The sequence below is a fragment of the Anas platyrhynchos genome, chromosome 1 (assembly GCF_047663525.1).
Source record: "Anas platyrhynchos isolate ZD024472 breed Pekin duck chromosome 1, IASCAAS_PekinDuck_T2T, whole genome shotgun sequence".
Lineage (NCBI taxonomy): Eukaryota > Metazoa > Chordata > Aves > Anseriformes > Anatidae > Anas > Anas platyrhynchos.
The window spans coordinates 26894155-26909635 of NC_092587.1; the positions used below are offsets into that span (position 1 = coordinate 26894155).

A 15481-nucleotide genomic window follows, 5' to 3' on the forward strand; every position below is an offset into this window, starting at 1 on the left:
CAATTGTCAATCTTTGTAATCAAAGGATGGCCCAAAGTCTTACTCAATTAGCCATTTTGGCATGACCGCTTGGTTTATAAAGTCCTACTGACTCAAAAAGTGATCTGTCCTCAAGAGGCACTTCACAAAGACTGCATGGTTTGAGGATAGTGAACGGTCATATAGGGCTGTAACTTTGGGTCATTTTTAAAAATTATTTTTATTAGATTTTTATTTTAATTTTTGCAAAAGTGCAACAATGTCTCATTTGACTGACTGTACTTATTACAAGGTGAGCCAAATTTGGGTTTAGATATAAATGAATGTCTGATGCTCTTGAAGTTGGTTGGATTATGTTTTTCTTTATACATTTCTTTGCTGTTTCAAGTACAAAAGTCTAATTACATTGCGATACTAATTTTAATACATATATGCTTATAGATTTGATTATAATTATTAGTGATTCAGTAAAGACCAGTCTTGACTGAGAAAAGAGAAATGTGTAGCACACTTCTGGCCTTTTCTCAGGATCATGTTTATGATCAGGCAGTTGGAATTGATATTTTCAAGTCTCTTTCAACTGAACTATTCTATTCTGTTCTACTCTACTCTACTCTACTCTACTCTACTCTACTCTACTCTACTCTACTCTACTCTACTCTACTCTATTCTTCTTTGATAATTATTCAGAGGGTTTATTCACCTGCGTAGGGGAATATAGTACACAAATAAGAAGTGTGTGTGTAAAATTTTAAAAAGATTTGTGGTTAATAACAATTCTATGCAACAGTATAAAAACTGAATGTATTGTTCTAAAGTTCACTAAGGGAGCATATTGGCAAATGGTGATACGAACAGCTTGAAACTTTAGCAACCATTTCCATTTCTCCCCAGGTACAAACACACTTGGAAAATCAGTCTAGATACCATATCCAGCAAAGCCAGAGGCACCAGGTGAAGCAGTATCTGACCCTTGACACCAAGCTGTCCAGCCAGACCCTCTCCCTGTCCCACTCCCACACAATCCAGCCTGCAGGAGTGACCTCCATTTTAAGAAACGGACACATGCCTCCCGTCAGTGATATTGGCACACCAGAGAGCCCTGTTACCAAGCTGCTGGCCCTTGGAGGAGACCATGAAAATGCGGTAGGGCAGGGCTGGCAAAAAGATTGGGGAATTAGGCATTGCTTACTGCTGTGAAAATGTTGCAAGACGTATCTTGTATACATTGTGGGCAAGAGATGACTTTCTTTACATTCATGGGGCTCATCATGAACGAGCATGGGGCTCATCATGAACGAGCATGTAGCTCGTTCAGCTGCAATGCGTGTGCCCTGAATCCTTTCAGATTATATGAGCATTCCCTTGAATACTGTGTGAACAGTTTATTGCATGATCAGGCTTCTAAATTTCTGCCAGTTTAAATGTACTGTTCTATCTTTTTATCTTTGTGGCATACATTGCTGTACTTTTTTAAAATATGTACTTGGCAATGCAAACTTTTTTTTTCTTTTTTTTTTTTTTTTTCTTTTCTCCAGATAAGAGTTATTTCTGTCTAAAAGTATTATCCTAGCTGCATAACAAACTTATATACTGATTACTTTAAAGAATCACTCATTCATTTTTCCATTAGCTGACATATTTATATATGGATTATATTGGGTAAATTGGCATAGATCTCCTAACTTTCATGCCACCATTGATTTTAATAAAGATACAGCTGTTATACAATGCCAGTGTGAGATGTAGAACATTATGGCCTTTAATACTTCAATAGATTTCAAGAGATAGTGCTTATTGGGTAAAAGGGGAATTCCTACAGAAATAAAAAGTGGAGGTGCCATATCATATCTTGGACACTAACAGAAAAGTCTTACAAATATATTGCAATCTATCTCAGCACACTTGGATGCTACGCAGCTAAGCATGAGGAACTGAAAAAAATAAAACCAAAGCTTGTCTGAGTGCTCATTCGAGGCCCCTCTATTTCTTCTGCATTGACAACTGACATTTTCTGTCAGGTTTATGGATTATTGGAGTCTACTCTGCAAAGATCGTTTAAAATGACCTTTGTGGTGGTCTCTGTGATCACCTCTGTTCTGGCAATTGCAGTGTGCTGGAACCATTCTTAAGTACTTTGCATATCTGACCAAGAACAACCATTTCCTTCACTAGTACAACTTTATCCTCTAGAGCAAGACAGCTGCTCGTAAAACACCTGCTGTGCCTCTTGAAATATGCCTGTTTGTGATTGAGAGGGTGATTGTTGGCACAAGCCCAAATCCCTGTAGGGATCATTCAAGTAATTTGAATAATCCCATCCCAGAGCCACAGGAAGATCTCTGGCACAGTGTGATTTCCTAGTACAGATGCATCCTGTGGTTCAGTGAAAGCTATGGGTATACTGGTAAATAATAGAGTCCCAATGCGCAGGTTGGTGTACTGGGGAGTCATTCATATTGCATAATTGCTGACATTCCCTGGCCTCCTTTGGCCCAAACTACATTTTTCTAGATAAGCCTGTGCATAACTCATGGGACCGCACATGCCTGGCTTTTGGAGGGGGAGAGGAGTGAGCATATCAGCTGTGCTGTGCCATATGGCCTAAAAAATAAATGTACATGTATTTAAAGGTCCCTGGCCTATGAGTTGTGGGTTGTGTTATGTATCGATATTTCCAGTCATCGTGTAACGCTTCCTCTATTTCCTTCAGCTACAGCTCTTGAGACCACTACTGAATGCTGCTTGAAAGCCCTCAGAGCATGAGTGAACTGCTCTGGCACACAGCAAAGTTAACTGTGACAGGTTCATTATGGGCATTCCTACATAGTTACTTTTTAAAGGGAACCAGACCAAAATTATCACTGAAAATTCATACTGTGTCTTGTCCAAATCTGTATATGTCTATATGTCTGCAAAGTATTTATTGTTTTACCTCAAATAGCTAATTAGCTACCTCATCTTCTTAAGCAGTTTTAGATTCAGACTTGAACACATGTGGAACTAGAAAGCTGGCTGGAGAAGTATCCAGCACGCTGCCAATCACAACACAAACCTCTGCCTGCTGAACCCTGAGAGCAGTGTGTGGTACCAAATCTTGAGTGACTCATGCTCTTGCAGAACCACAGGTTCCTTTCAGTCTTCATGCACCAATGGAAAAATACACTGTGGATATGAGACATTTGATGGTGATAGATCGTAGTTATAGCTTAGCAATGTGCTCTGGTCATCTGATCTTGGTGTTGCAATACGGGGTTAAGAAAGTTGAATGGATTGGTGGTTGGGAGGAAAGAAGTAATCGCTAAACCATAAAATTGTTTTCAAGAAGTAAAAATTGTGATGTTGTGTAAAGGTACTTGAATTATTTGAGTTTTAAGATATAAACTTCTGAAATTCAGTTTTATTGAAGCAATAAATATGATTATTTCCTCTGTATTTTCGGAATAATATTGTTTTTACTAATACTAATAATGATTGGTCTTAAAATATTATTTTACTAGATGGAAGAGGTTATTGAAGATATAATCAATATGGAATCGAGTTTTAATGATGAAGGGATAGGTTGCTCTGAAACTCCTCTATTAATGCAAAGAACTGTAAGTATTTTGTGGAATTTGGTCTTGTTATTTATAATAGAGAATTTCACTGAGTGATTATAGATTGCATATTACACTTCATAGACCAAAGCAGTGCTATCAGAGAATTATTCTAATTTCTCTTCAGTTATTTGTCTTTTTATGAAGAAACATTACAGGGAAATGTTCCAGTGTGGTGGGACACAACTGCTTTATATGGTCTGAATAGCTAATTAAATATTTGTGGTTTTTCACCTCCACCAGCTCCAGTGCATAGCCCTTTACTAATACACATGCCGGACTATGGATATGCAGATTCCCTGGACCGTAGAAGGCTTTTAAAGTCCTGCTTTAAGATCCTTCTACTTTGTCTAAAAAAAGTCAAAGCTTGGCTATGTGTTAGTATCTGGAGTAAAGTATTTTCTTTAGCGTCTTGTATTGAACCAAGGTGGGTTCTATTTGTTGGCTTTCATAGAGGCAAGTTGCACTAACGTTGAATAATTTAAGAAAAAAGATGATAAATATCACCTTTCAGATGAAATGCTTTATAGGAATAATCCTAACAAAGTGTTATAATTTTCTTTTTTGTAAAAAAGTGACAGCAGATTGACGATGCCTACTAAAATTTTCATATATGTTACACATTTAAAGAGGAGAGATGGGCCTTTTCTGGACACAAACGCTCATTATTATTGGGGAAGTAACATCTATCAAAAATGTAATGCAATACGCTCTATAGAAGGGATGTCCTTTTCTCTCAATCTAGATTTATCTTGGGAACCTTTTTCCAAGATTTTGTCCTAGAAGGAATACCAGTAAAGACAAACTTCTCCCTGGTGAAAGCAGAAGAATTTTCACAGGCTTTGATAATCTACAAAGTTCATTTCAGAATACCGAGTCAGGTGCTTGCACTTAATCATCCACTGGAGGAACATCTTTTTCTGGCTACAGAGCATCACTGTCTACAGAAAATATGTTAGGAGATGAGATCTCTACATCTTTGTGTTGCCAACTACGCAATCCAATATTAATGGCAATTAATGGTTCCATGAATACCTGGCATTTGTATGGCAGTTACAGAGCTAATACAGGCAGTCAGTCTGATTTATACATATCTCAGTACAGAACATAGCAAAGAAATGCTCCTTGGGGAGTGAATTAATATTTTGGCTGAAATTAACGTGGGACAGGGAAGGATCCTTTCAGGTGTTGTACCATGGGACGATGATGGGAAACATGAATTCTGGGTTTTGTATTGGACTTGCACTCCCTCAACACCTTTTAAAACTGGATATTAATCTATGCTAATTCCAGCCTCATTAGCCTTTATGAAGGACATATGTACATGAAGGACATATCCCCATGAAATATGTTGAATACCCTATTCTTGAAGAACAAGGAAAGATGTAATGACTTTTAGGTCTAAGTAACATTACTTGCAAAGATTTAGACTCTTGCAATGTCTGTGGGTCAGGTAAGGATATTTACATTTCTGTTTGTGCTGAGGAAATCACCAGGCTGCAAGGTAAACTGGAGAATATTGTGTGTTTCCAAATATCTTTCTATAATGATGTGGCAAAATGAAGCCTGCCTTCACCAGTGCATGCAAACTGTGCCAATGTGGGAGGAATCAAGCAATGCATCTGCCTCTTCTGTTTTCTCTTTTGTCAATGTGCACTTTTGCAGTACAACACTATAGTATCTTTAGGATTGCACCTTAGATTTTACCTTCTTTGGCATTGTCTGAGATTAGTGGTGTGAAACAGTCTGTCTAAAATTGTGAAAAAAATCTGACTCCGTTGGTTTTCTGAATACAGTAAGGCTTTTGGCTTTTTTTTTTTTTTCTTTTTCCTTTTCTTTTCAGAAATCTCTTAGCTTGACCCAGAAAAAATCATGAAGCCATTTGTTTTTCTCATTTTTCTCAGTAGACAGTGGTTGAGATGAAACACTTCACAGTGTTACACAGCATGTGTTGCTATGAACTGATGTTTGCTTTAGTTAGATGCACCCATGTACCATTTTAATGGCACATTAAATGAGGACATTGAATTCTATGAGACCACTCATGTGAGTAATTGCTCAGAGACTTGTTGTCTGACCCTGAATTAATGAATTACAGTCATGTATTAGTAGAACCAGAGAAGTGAAAATAAGAACATCCTTCCATCTCTTATTAGAATTATAGCGTCCATAGAGCAGTTTCTTTTGCTTTTATTGTGTTTGGCCCCAAACTCATAATTTCATAAAACTCTCTGTTTTTGCACAGCAACTTAAGAATTTGCTTTTCAAAACAGGGGGTACTCTGGCTGGATTCTCTTTCTCCTAAATTCACCCTACTGCTATAAACTTACCTTTTAAAATTACTTTTAGAAATTGAGTTACAAGACAAGATCAGGTCCTCCCTGTAATGCAAGAGATCTTAATTCTTCCAAAAGTACTTATAAACCCAGTTATATCATTGTCCAGAAAACATAGCTGAAATCAGATTTTAGCTACTCTCATCATCTATTACTTGATAAAAATTGTTCATAATGGGGAGGATAGTTAAAGAGTAATAAAGCTGTATAACATAACAACATTTAGTACAACTTTAAGTGGGAAACAAAATTGTATTTTCTCTGCTGAAAATATCTAGAATTTAATAAAGAATCTCCTATGAAGACAGGCTGAGTGAATTGGGGTTGTTCAGCCTGGAGAACACAAGGTCTGGGGAGATCTTAGAGTGGCATTCCACTGCCTAAAGGAGGCTACAGGAAAGCTGGGAAGGGGTAATGGTTTTAAACTAAAAGAGGGTAGATTTAGATTAGATATAAGAAGGAAAGACTTTACTCAGAGAGTGGTGAGGCACTGGAACAGATTGCCTAGAGAAGCTGTGGATGCCCCATCCCTAGAGGTGTTCGAGGCCAGGCTGGATGGGGCTTTGAGCAACCTGGTCTGGTGGTAGGTGCCCCTGCCCATGGCAGGGGCGTTGGATCTAGATGATCTTTAGGGTTCCTTCCAACCCAATCTGTTCTTTAATTCTACAGTTCTATGAAGAAAACTTGAAAATGAAAGTGAACACAGTCATTTTCTTTGTTAGAATAATTTAGTCTTATGAAATTGTTTACAGCAACATATTTAATTATATTATAAGAAATCCATTCCTGTCCTTAGTATTATATTAGGAATGACAGGTATCTTCCTAACCTCATCGACATCACTGCAAAGTTTCCGTTTGAAATGAAGCAAAGTATATATGAGCGAGTTTTAAAAAGTAAATAATATCATGTATATCTACTGTGGTGACAGACATTTGAAGAGTAAACATTTTTCAATTTTATCAATCTTTCATTTGCATTCAAAATCCTCACAGTATCTTCAACATTCTGTAGTGAATTTAAAGTTTATTAACTTCCAAATACTCAGGACATATGAAATGTATCTACATTTCAGCTGCAGGTCTGTTAATATAAAGCAAATATGACATCATCATTGAAAGTGTAGAGAAAGTTCTAAAAAGCTGTGGTTTACATCCATTTTAATATCTGAAGAAGGGAAGTGTAAGAAACATACTGTATCAAGGGAGATATGGAGAGCATTAGTCACAGTGCAGAGTCAGAAAAAAAAAAAAAGAGTTGAAAAATAGGATCTTTGTACTTTGCAGTGTTCAATTTGACAGTGTGTGACCCAGTGAAACCTTTTCTTGTTACTAAATGCGGTTTTGTTTTGCTAATATGTGTATACAACCCTGGGACTCACCAGAAAACCTGGTAATTCAGCAGGCACAACAGTCATCTCTATGAAAATGTTTGGCATTTCACCAGCAGTTTCTTTCAGAAATAATCGATGTATCCCAGATAATCACTGTACAGCTACTGAGATAATGTCCTCTACTTGACATGGAGTCCAATAAAACTTACATCAAAGACATTGGGAGATTTACTGGTTTGAGATGAGAATAAGATGAGAAGATACTAGTGTTATGAAAGACACAGGCTTCTCCCACACAGCGCTGGGTGGGACAGGATGTAAAATAATTTAATTTTGTGAGCATATCCAAGGATTCTAAGTTGCCTTTTGTTACTCAAGAAAACAAGACCTTTCAGAAGTATTCTTGAAAGGAAAGAGGCTCTGTAGCAATTAGGTGGCTGGTGGTGAGAATGAAGAGAGTGGTGAGTACTGCTTGAGGCAGAACACTACCATAAAACAGGCCTTCAAATAATCCCCAGCAATGACCCAGCTAGTGATCTGCTGAATCAAGTGGGCTCACTGTTGCTGGAGTAGTAGGTTTTGAATAGCTAAACAAAATGGAACAGCTCCTTTCAGATTGCTTGGTAGAAAAAGGAAAACCTTTTTTTTTTTTTTTCCATGTCAGTACTAAATAGAGTTGAGAACGATGCTTCTGTCTTGATTTATTCTTAATATTTAAAAAATGTTTTCTTCTCTAATTATGTCCCCCTGAATGAGTTTACCAACAGAAGTGTTTCCTGAAAGCAGCAGTTCCTAACCAATGAGAAGCACAGAAAATATTTCTATATATGAATATACCACACCGCAAATCACAGGTGTGATTTGAAGAATTATCTCACTCAGAGAATAGAATAGCCTTGGTGGTCTTAGACTAGGCTGAAACAAATAGCTTTAAAGTTACTTTAAAAACATCTGTAAAATATTTTATTTTATTTTATTTTATTTTATTTTATTTTATTTTATTTTATTTTAGTAGGAATACTTAAAGATTTGAAACAGCACTAATTTCTCCAACAAGTCTTGCTCTAACTATGTACTGACTGTACAAACTATGTTATGGTTTCATTGGTGGTTTGAGGTTCACATCACTTCGGAGATTTAAAGCTGTCACAAGCAATGAATCTGTTGCTGGAAACTTTGTCTATCTGTGAATTTAACCAAATTTCTTCAGTTCTCCTTGGAATCTGAGTTGATGTACGTGGTATTTATATAGTGGGAAAAGAATTAAACAAAAAAAATATATTTTTGTTTGTATGATTTTAATGAAATAATATTGTACCTCAGTTGAAACTTGGCTTAATTATTGGATCCTTAGACTATATTACATAATATTATATTGGATTAAAGCTTATTATAATTTGTTATGATTAGAACAGTTAAAGGACGGCAGATGCCACAGATCCCATGGCTAGTTATCTAGTTGGGTAATGTGGGATGAAATAAAGAACTGCACAGATTTGAGGCCTCCGGCTTATCTGGTACTTCTGGTTTTGATTAAGGGCAGAAAGAAAGAATGAACTGCTCATCATGGTTTGTTCATTTGCTGAGCCATCTCTGCACAAATCTGAACCAAAGACAGAGGCTCTGTTTCTCTGTACCCTAAAGTCCTCTGTTTTGCACAACCATAACAGGGGCAGTTACAGTTTGTCTATAACCAGATTCTTCCTGGCTTCCACATCTATTTTACCCCTTTTCCAAGAACTCATGGCAGTCTATAAGATAAAGGGGTCCTCTTGAATAATTAAAAGACTTCTGTGCCGTTCAGAGGAAAGCAGAGAGAAAGTTAAGCTCAGCCTTATGGGATCAGCCATTTCTCAGGGGTACACCTTCCATTCCCAGGCCTGTGCTTGTAAAAAAGTGGCCTTATCGCTGCTTTCCTAACTCACTTTCTGCTTTTGTATTTGTTCACCCATAACTGAGGATTCACTGACTGAGAGGGGAAGCAAAAGCACTTAGGCATTCTGAAAGACATTTTTTTCCCCCTAGTCGTTAGATGGCAGGGCTGAGCCAGCATACTCAGGGAGTGACAACACAGTGGGGAACACAGTGCTGTGCTTGTGAAAGGACATCTCTTGAAAGGTCCTGCAAGATTTTGTGTCTCCATTTGCACTACTTCATTTTGTACATTCACAGTGCACTCTTTCACTAAGACGGAGAGCTGTGGTCTGCTGCCTCTCTGCTTTGGAGTCGTCAGTTGAGGTTGTTCCACTTCTGTTACTCTTGCAGGCAAACAGTTTATGGAGAAAATTCTCAATTGTCTTGTGGCTCACTTGCTTTTTGTCACCTCCTTTGACATTTGAAAAAAAACTTGGATTGTATGGCATGGGCTAGAGATTAGATCAGGACAGAATAGTTTGGATGTTTTCTTTCTCCAATTTTTATGATTTGGTTAACTACAGCCAGTATAAGGTTCTCATTAAATCTGTTCACTCTGCACTTGATTTTATGGAGACACTATTTTTTGATAAAAGTACAATGGAGTCTGTCTGCAAGATCTCACTTTCATTACAAGGTCTTTGAGGTCACAGTTTCTTATCATGGCATTACTAAATTTTATTAATTATTTGTCAAATATGGATGGCTACCATTTGTATGGATTACCCAAACTGTCTGTCCCATTCTCAGAAATCATACAGAAAATAGAAATTCAAACAGGTATCCTCCAAATTATTCAGTAATTGCTGGTATTCTTCAATCATGAAATAAAATCAGTTTTACTTTAGCGGTGTATATAGCATCAATGATTTAGGAAGCCTTATGCTGTACAATCACAAGTATTTCAAGAGTTGGACTCAACGATCCTTGTTGGTCCCTTCCAACACGGGATATTCTATGATTCTATTTTTTAATTTAGGGAACACTGATGCCATTTGACAATTGTTGTAAGTTTATAAAATCTGCTAAAGTTCAAAACCATTTTAGAGAAAGGGCCAGAGTAAACATTAACAACTTCATTTGCTTAGGTTGGGTAACTTGAAAAGCTGCATAACATCAATGAAAATGCTTTGTCAATCACATTCTACACTAGATTAGTCTTAAAGTCCAAGGAAAAATCAAAGTTCACCTTCATATATAAGCTTCTGTCTAGCACTCCTGGTATCGTTTACAAGTTTAAAGAAGAAAAATGAAGGAGAAAGAACAGTCTGTAACTATTGTGGAAATAATAGACTCCTCAAAAATAAAACTGGTGAGCAAATAATTTCTTTGCCTTTCTTCAATTGTATAAAGGTACCAGATAGGGAATTGTGTCTTTCAGCTGCAGAGTTGAGCAATGAAATGCACAAACTGAGAACTCAGAACTGTTTTCTGGAGCTGAAAAAGACTATTTTTTTCCACTTTGTTTTTCTCTTTCATAAATGTAAGTAGGCATAAGGAGAAGTATTATTCTTAAATATTCAATTTATTATATATAAGTTCCTCTTACAATGGTAAACTGAAATATGGTCTTCATATGCTAAACATGTTGAATATGGGTAAGAGAAAGGGATAGATAAAACAGGTTTATATTTCTCCTAATATGCTCATAACATTTATTTTTATTAAGAATATGCCTTGATATCATAACCTGATCTTTCAGTTAAACTGCATTATCTGAAAGTCTTTGCAAACTCTGCCTATTGGAAACAACCCACAAAGTTTAATGCATTGTACTAACTTCTACATCAATATCAGTTTATTAGTTCCTTCATTGAGGGAGCTAGCTGGGCCCAAGGAAACATGCTAGTGATATTTTATCATAGAAATACAAAAACAGAAACAGGATCTGTTACTCTTAAAAACAAACAAACAAAAAAAAAAACAAAAACAGACAAACAAACAAAAAAACCCCACCCACAATTCTTTATCTACATTTGATGAACCTGAACTCAGTATTAACTGGTAGTCCAACAAATAGAGTTGAATTTATTGCACCTAATCTTAGACTACTCATATTTAGCTTCCTAATCTGCAGCATAACTTCAATTTTTATTTATTTATTTATTTATTTTGGTCTGTACCTATTATAAAGAGGAAACTGTAGCCTGTGATTTGCCACACCGATTTTAGGTTTAACATTTAGTATGAAATGAGCTGCACTGAAGAAGTGTCTGTTTCCCTCCTTAAGTATTAGGGGAATCTAAAGAACTAACTCAAATACTCATGTTCATACTGTAGATATCTGTATTGAGTTGTATTCCCAGCCCTTGGGGACAGGAAAAGAAAAGATACATATTAAAACTATGAAAACAGAGATTTATCTCTTCCTCACTGTAGGCAAACCCAATTCCTTCAAGAAATCACAGTGTCTAAGAATTAGCAGTTTGGAGATCCTGAACTGGTGGACAATGGAATGAATTTTGAACATGTATTGTCATCTTGTAGTTTGCTTTTACTGGTGGGTAATATGTTTTTTCTGCTCTTTGAGGCCATCAGGCAAATTCCATCTTCTCCCAAAGCCCTGATGTCAAGCTACTGCTGCATGTCTCAGGAGTTCTTGTCTGTATATAGTAACACAGAAACCGAAGTCCTTATTACATGCCACATAGTCTCTACTTCTCTAAGGCTATGTTAAGCTCCTTTGAGTCTGTAGTGCATTGACTATGGCTGCTTCTCACACTATACTTGATGAATTTCTGTGAATGACATTTATATAGATTGTATAAAAGTCTTGTGGGCTCAGAGACAGCAATAGTGGCTGCTTTGTTCTTGAGGCACAGGCAAGCTTCTTACTGCAAGCTAAAGCTAATTTGTAGAAAACACAGATTTCTTGAAGGGTCTTTTTGAGAAGCAAACTCCTGAAAGATATCGTTGCTTTTCTTAGCACCTCCTTCTCTATCTGTCAAGGTCTTCTTCCATATACTGCTATATATAGTATTTTATAGTAGTAATATAAAGTAGTTGCATAAAGTAGTTTAGTGTGCATTTATATTTACACTATAATTTATTACTTGTGAATGTTTTGAAATCAATCACTACAGGAAGGAATTCCAAGCAAAACAAAAATGCATGTTACATGATCACACATTGAAAACAATAGATCATAAACGTCATTAAATACCTTACTACGCAGTATTCAGATACTTAGATGATATGTGAAATATATATATATATCTTACATACATATATAAGATAAATAAAGAAATATATAGGCGCAAGGTGCTGCACCTGGATCATACAGACTGGGAGAATAACTCACTGAGAGCAGCCCTGCAAAGAAGCGCTTGGGGGTTCTGGTGGACAAAAAGCTCAACATGAGACAACAATGCGTGCCTGCAGCCTAGAAGGCCAACTGCATCCTGGGCTGCATCAACAGAGGAGTGGCCAGCAGGTCGAGGGAGGTGGTTGCCCCCCTCTGCTCTGCCCTTATGAGGCCTCACTTGGAGTGCTGCATCCAGGTCTGGAGTCCCCAGCACAAGAAAGGTATGGGGCTGTTAGAGCAAGTCCAGTGGAGAGCTACAAAGATGATCAAAGGGCTGGAGCACCTCGTCTACTGGGAAAGGCTGAGAGAACAGGGGATGTTCTGTCTGGAGGTTCAGAAGGCTCCTGGATGACCTCATTGTGGCCTTTTTAGGGGCAATTAAAGGGGTCTTATAAAAAAGACAGAGAAGAACTCTTTACTTGGCTAGGTAACGACAGGATAAGGGGGAATGGCCTTAAACTAAAAGAGGATAAATTTAGACTAGACATTAGAAGGAAATTCTTCACTGTAAGGGTAGTGAGGCACTGGAATAGGTTTCCAAGAGAAGCTTTGGATGCCCCATGCCTGGAGGTGTTCAAGGCCAGGTTGTATGGGGCCTTGGCTAACCTGATCTAGTGGGTGATGGCAGGAGGGTTAGAGTTAGATGATCTTTAAGGTCCCTTCCAATCTGAGCCATTCTATGATTCTGTGATATGATTCTATGAAAAGTAAGATATATAAATATAAATACTGGTAATAAAAATTTTAGCTTTTATGTTCAAGAGGAAGTGGCCAGTATTCACATCCCCCAAAAAATCTAGTTTTCACTTGTCCCTCAGCCTCATTTTTTTCTGATGTTTTTGTGCCATTCTTTGTTTCCAGAGCAAGACTTTGAATGATTTGGTATTAGCATTTATAGATGGTAGTCAGAGAAATGGAAGAAGCTGCAAGGTACCAGGAAGTAGGGCATTAGCTGGTGTTACTAGTGAAATAATCTTAGTAAAAAAACTAACAGTGCTATCACTGTCATTTTGGGGTTTCAGGCCCTGGAGATTAGTGAGACAGTACTCCCATAGCATCTTATTTCCAGATGTCAGTTGGCTGATGACATGTCACACCACCACTTCACTTTTGGTCCTTGCCTGTTAATTTAGGTTTGTAACCAGAAAAGACAAGAACAGATAAAAATGTATCATTAAGAGATGATAACTGAAAGAACAGAACTCTACAGTAAAAGGCTGATTCTCCAGTAAATTCTCTTGCTTGGTCATATTTGACCAGACATTTATCTAGACAATGTACTTCTATGTATATGATCAGGGCAGGAAAGTACTGTAACTGGGAAAATGAACAGAGTTCATTTTTCTCCGATGAATAATGAAGCAGCTTGATGATCATTATTTGAAGATAAAAAATGAACCAGTTTTCATACATTATATATAATATGTAATATAATATATCTGAACATTAAGTCTCTGGTTGAGGAGTGTGCAATTATGAACCATGTTAAAGATAAATATAGAAGGAGATACAATTTGTTCTAAAAAAAAAACAAGTCTGAAAAGGGATGAATTTGCTTTTCTGCTGTTCTCTTCAGATAATAAAGGTAGGAACTGAAAAATTTGGATAGTAGTTTTCCCTGAAGACCATCTATTTTCAAATATGTCATAAACATTTTGTATTTCAATTGAAAAAGACCTAAAATATTTAGCTGTAGAGGAATCTTCTTGTTCTAGACTAAATATGTTACAAATTTTTTATAGTTTACAATGTAAACACATCTCTTCAGGAAAAAAAAGAAAAAAAAAGAAAAAAAAGAAAAAAAAAGATATCAGTTTCTGTTCACCTTTCTTCAAGCAACCTAGAAACTGAAAAACAATGCAAGGGGTTGAACTCCAGTATTCTGAGTACAGGTCTTTTATTGAACCACACAATCATTCCTCCTGTCTGTTATGCTTTTGAATTAGAAGAAAAGTCACAATTCACTAAAACACACATTGAAGATAGAAGAATAGCCCCAGTTTTCCCGTCATCGAAAATTAGAAACACTTGTTATAGCAGATACTACTGTTCTGAAAATAGTTGTAATGACTGGGTTATTGTACATTTATTGATCAATTCACTCTTTGACCAAATTCAGTGCACATTGTGAAGTTCATCCGTGGACTTCAAAAATTAACAATATTTGAGTTTGTGTATCATGACTAAACAGGTCAAGACTGACAAGAAATATGTTTTTTTATGTTTTGTATTCCAGTAACATAAATAGTGCACAAACCGAATTTTACTTAGTATGTAAAATGAAATGTGGACACTGTTCCAAATTTAGATTTCTACATTTGGGATGCATATGAAATTAGTATAAAATCTGTGTAAAATCTCTGCTTTGATTTTTTAATTAAAATGAATAAGCAAGGACCACACTGAGATAGATGAATGGGTGCTAACATATTTTTTACATCTAAGAAGAAATAGCTTCATTTTACAAAACTGTTCTTTGAAGTGATGCTATCAATTAGGTTCCAATGATAACATGATTTAAGCAGGATATATTTAGGGGTGGGCAACTATAAAGTATTGTAGTAATATTTCACGTGTGAACACTTAATCTAGATGAAGTCTGAGCAAGTATTATTTTTTATCAAGCACAAAAAGACCTTTTTTTTTCAGATACAATACCCAAGCCCTCAAGTTAGGCAGATACGTAGCTTCTTCTTGTGACAAGTAAGGTGCATGTACATTGCTTCCCTGTTCCTAGAGATTGCCAAGTCTGTACATGCAGTACAGGCAATGTGACCAGGTCTAGTAGGGCCAATGGTTTTCTGAACTATCTGTATTGTATACATCAGCTTCTCTGGATGTATACCCTATTTCTGTTACTGCAGGATATACAGGCATGCAACATGTAGGCACACTCATCATGTTGCATGTCTGCAGTTATTAATCCTAGAAAAAAGGGTAACTTAAGGATGTTTCTGCTATCAAGACAATTCCTGCAGTTTGCTTCCCACTTGTCCTGTTTTCCATGGGCTCTTCTGAC

The 15481-nt window shown here is 36.7% G+C and overlaps 1 protein-coding gene across 5 annotated transcripts in view; it reads left to right on the forward strand.

Annotated features, from left to right (window-relative positions):
- The window catches only part of TFEC (transcription factor EC), a 143388-nt gene that overhangs the window by 101988 nt on the left and 25919 nt on the right, over positions 1-15481 (forward strand). For 4 of the 5 annotated variants that reach the window (XM_072033527.1, XM_005010974.6, XM_072033529.1 and 1 more), the window contains 2 exons: positions 874-1125; positions 3480-3575. In XM_072033527.1, coding sequence (XP_071889628.1) covers positions 874-1125; positions 3480-3575 — 348 coding nt within the window. Of the gene's footprint in view, positions 1-873; positions 1126-3479; positions 3576-10243; positions 10471-15481 lie in introns of those variants that run through there. The other variant, XM_072033542.1, reaches the window with a different exon arrangement.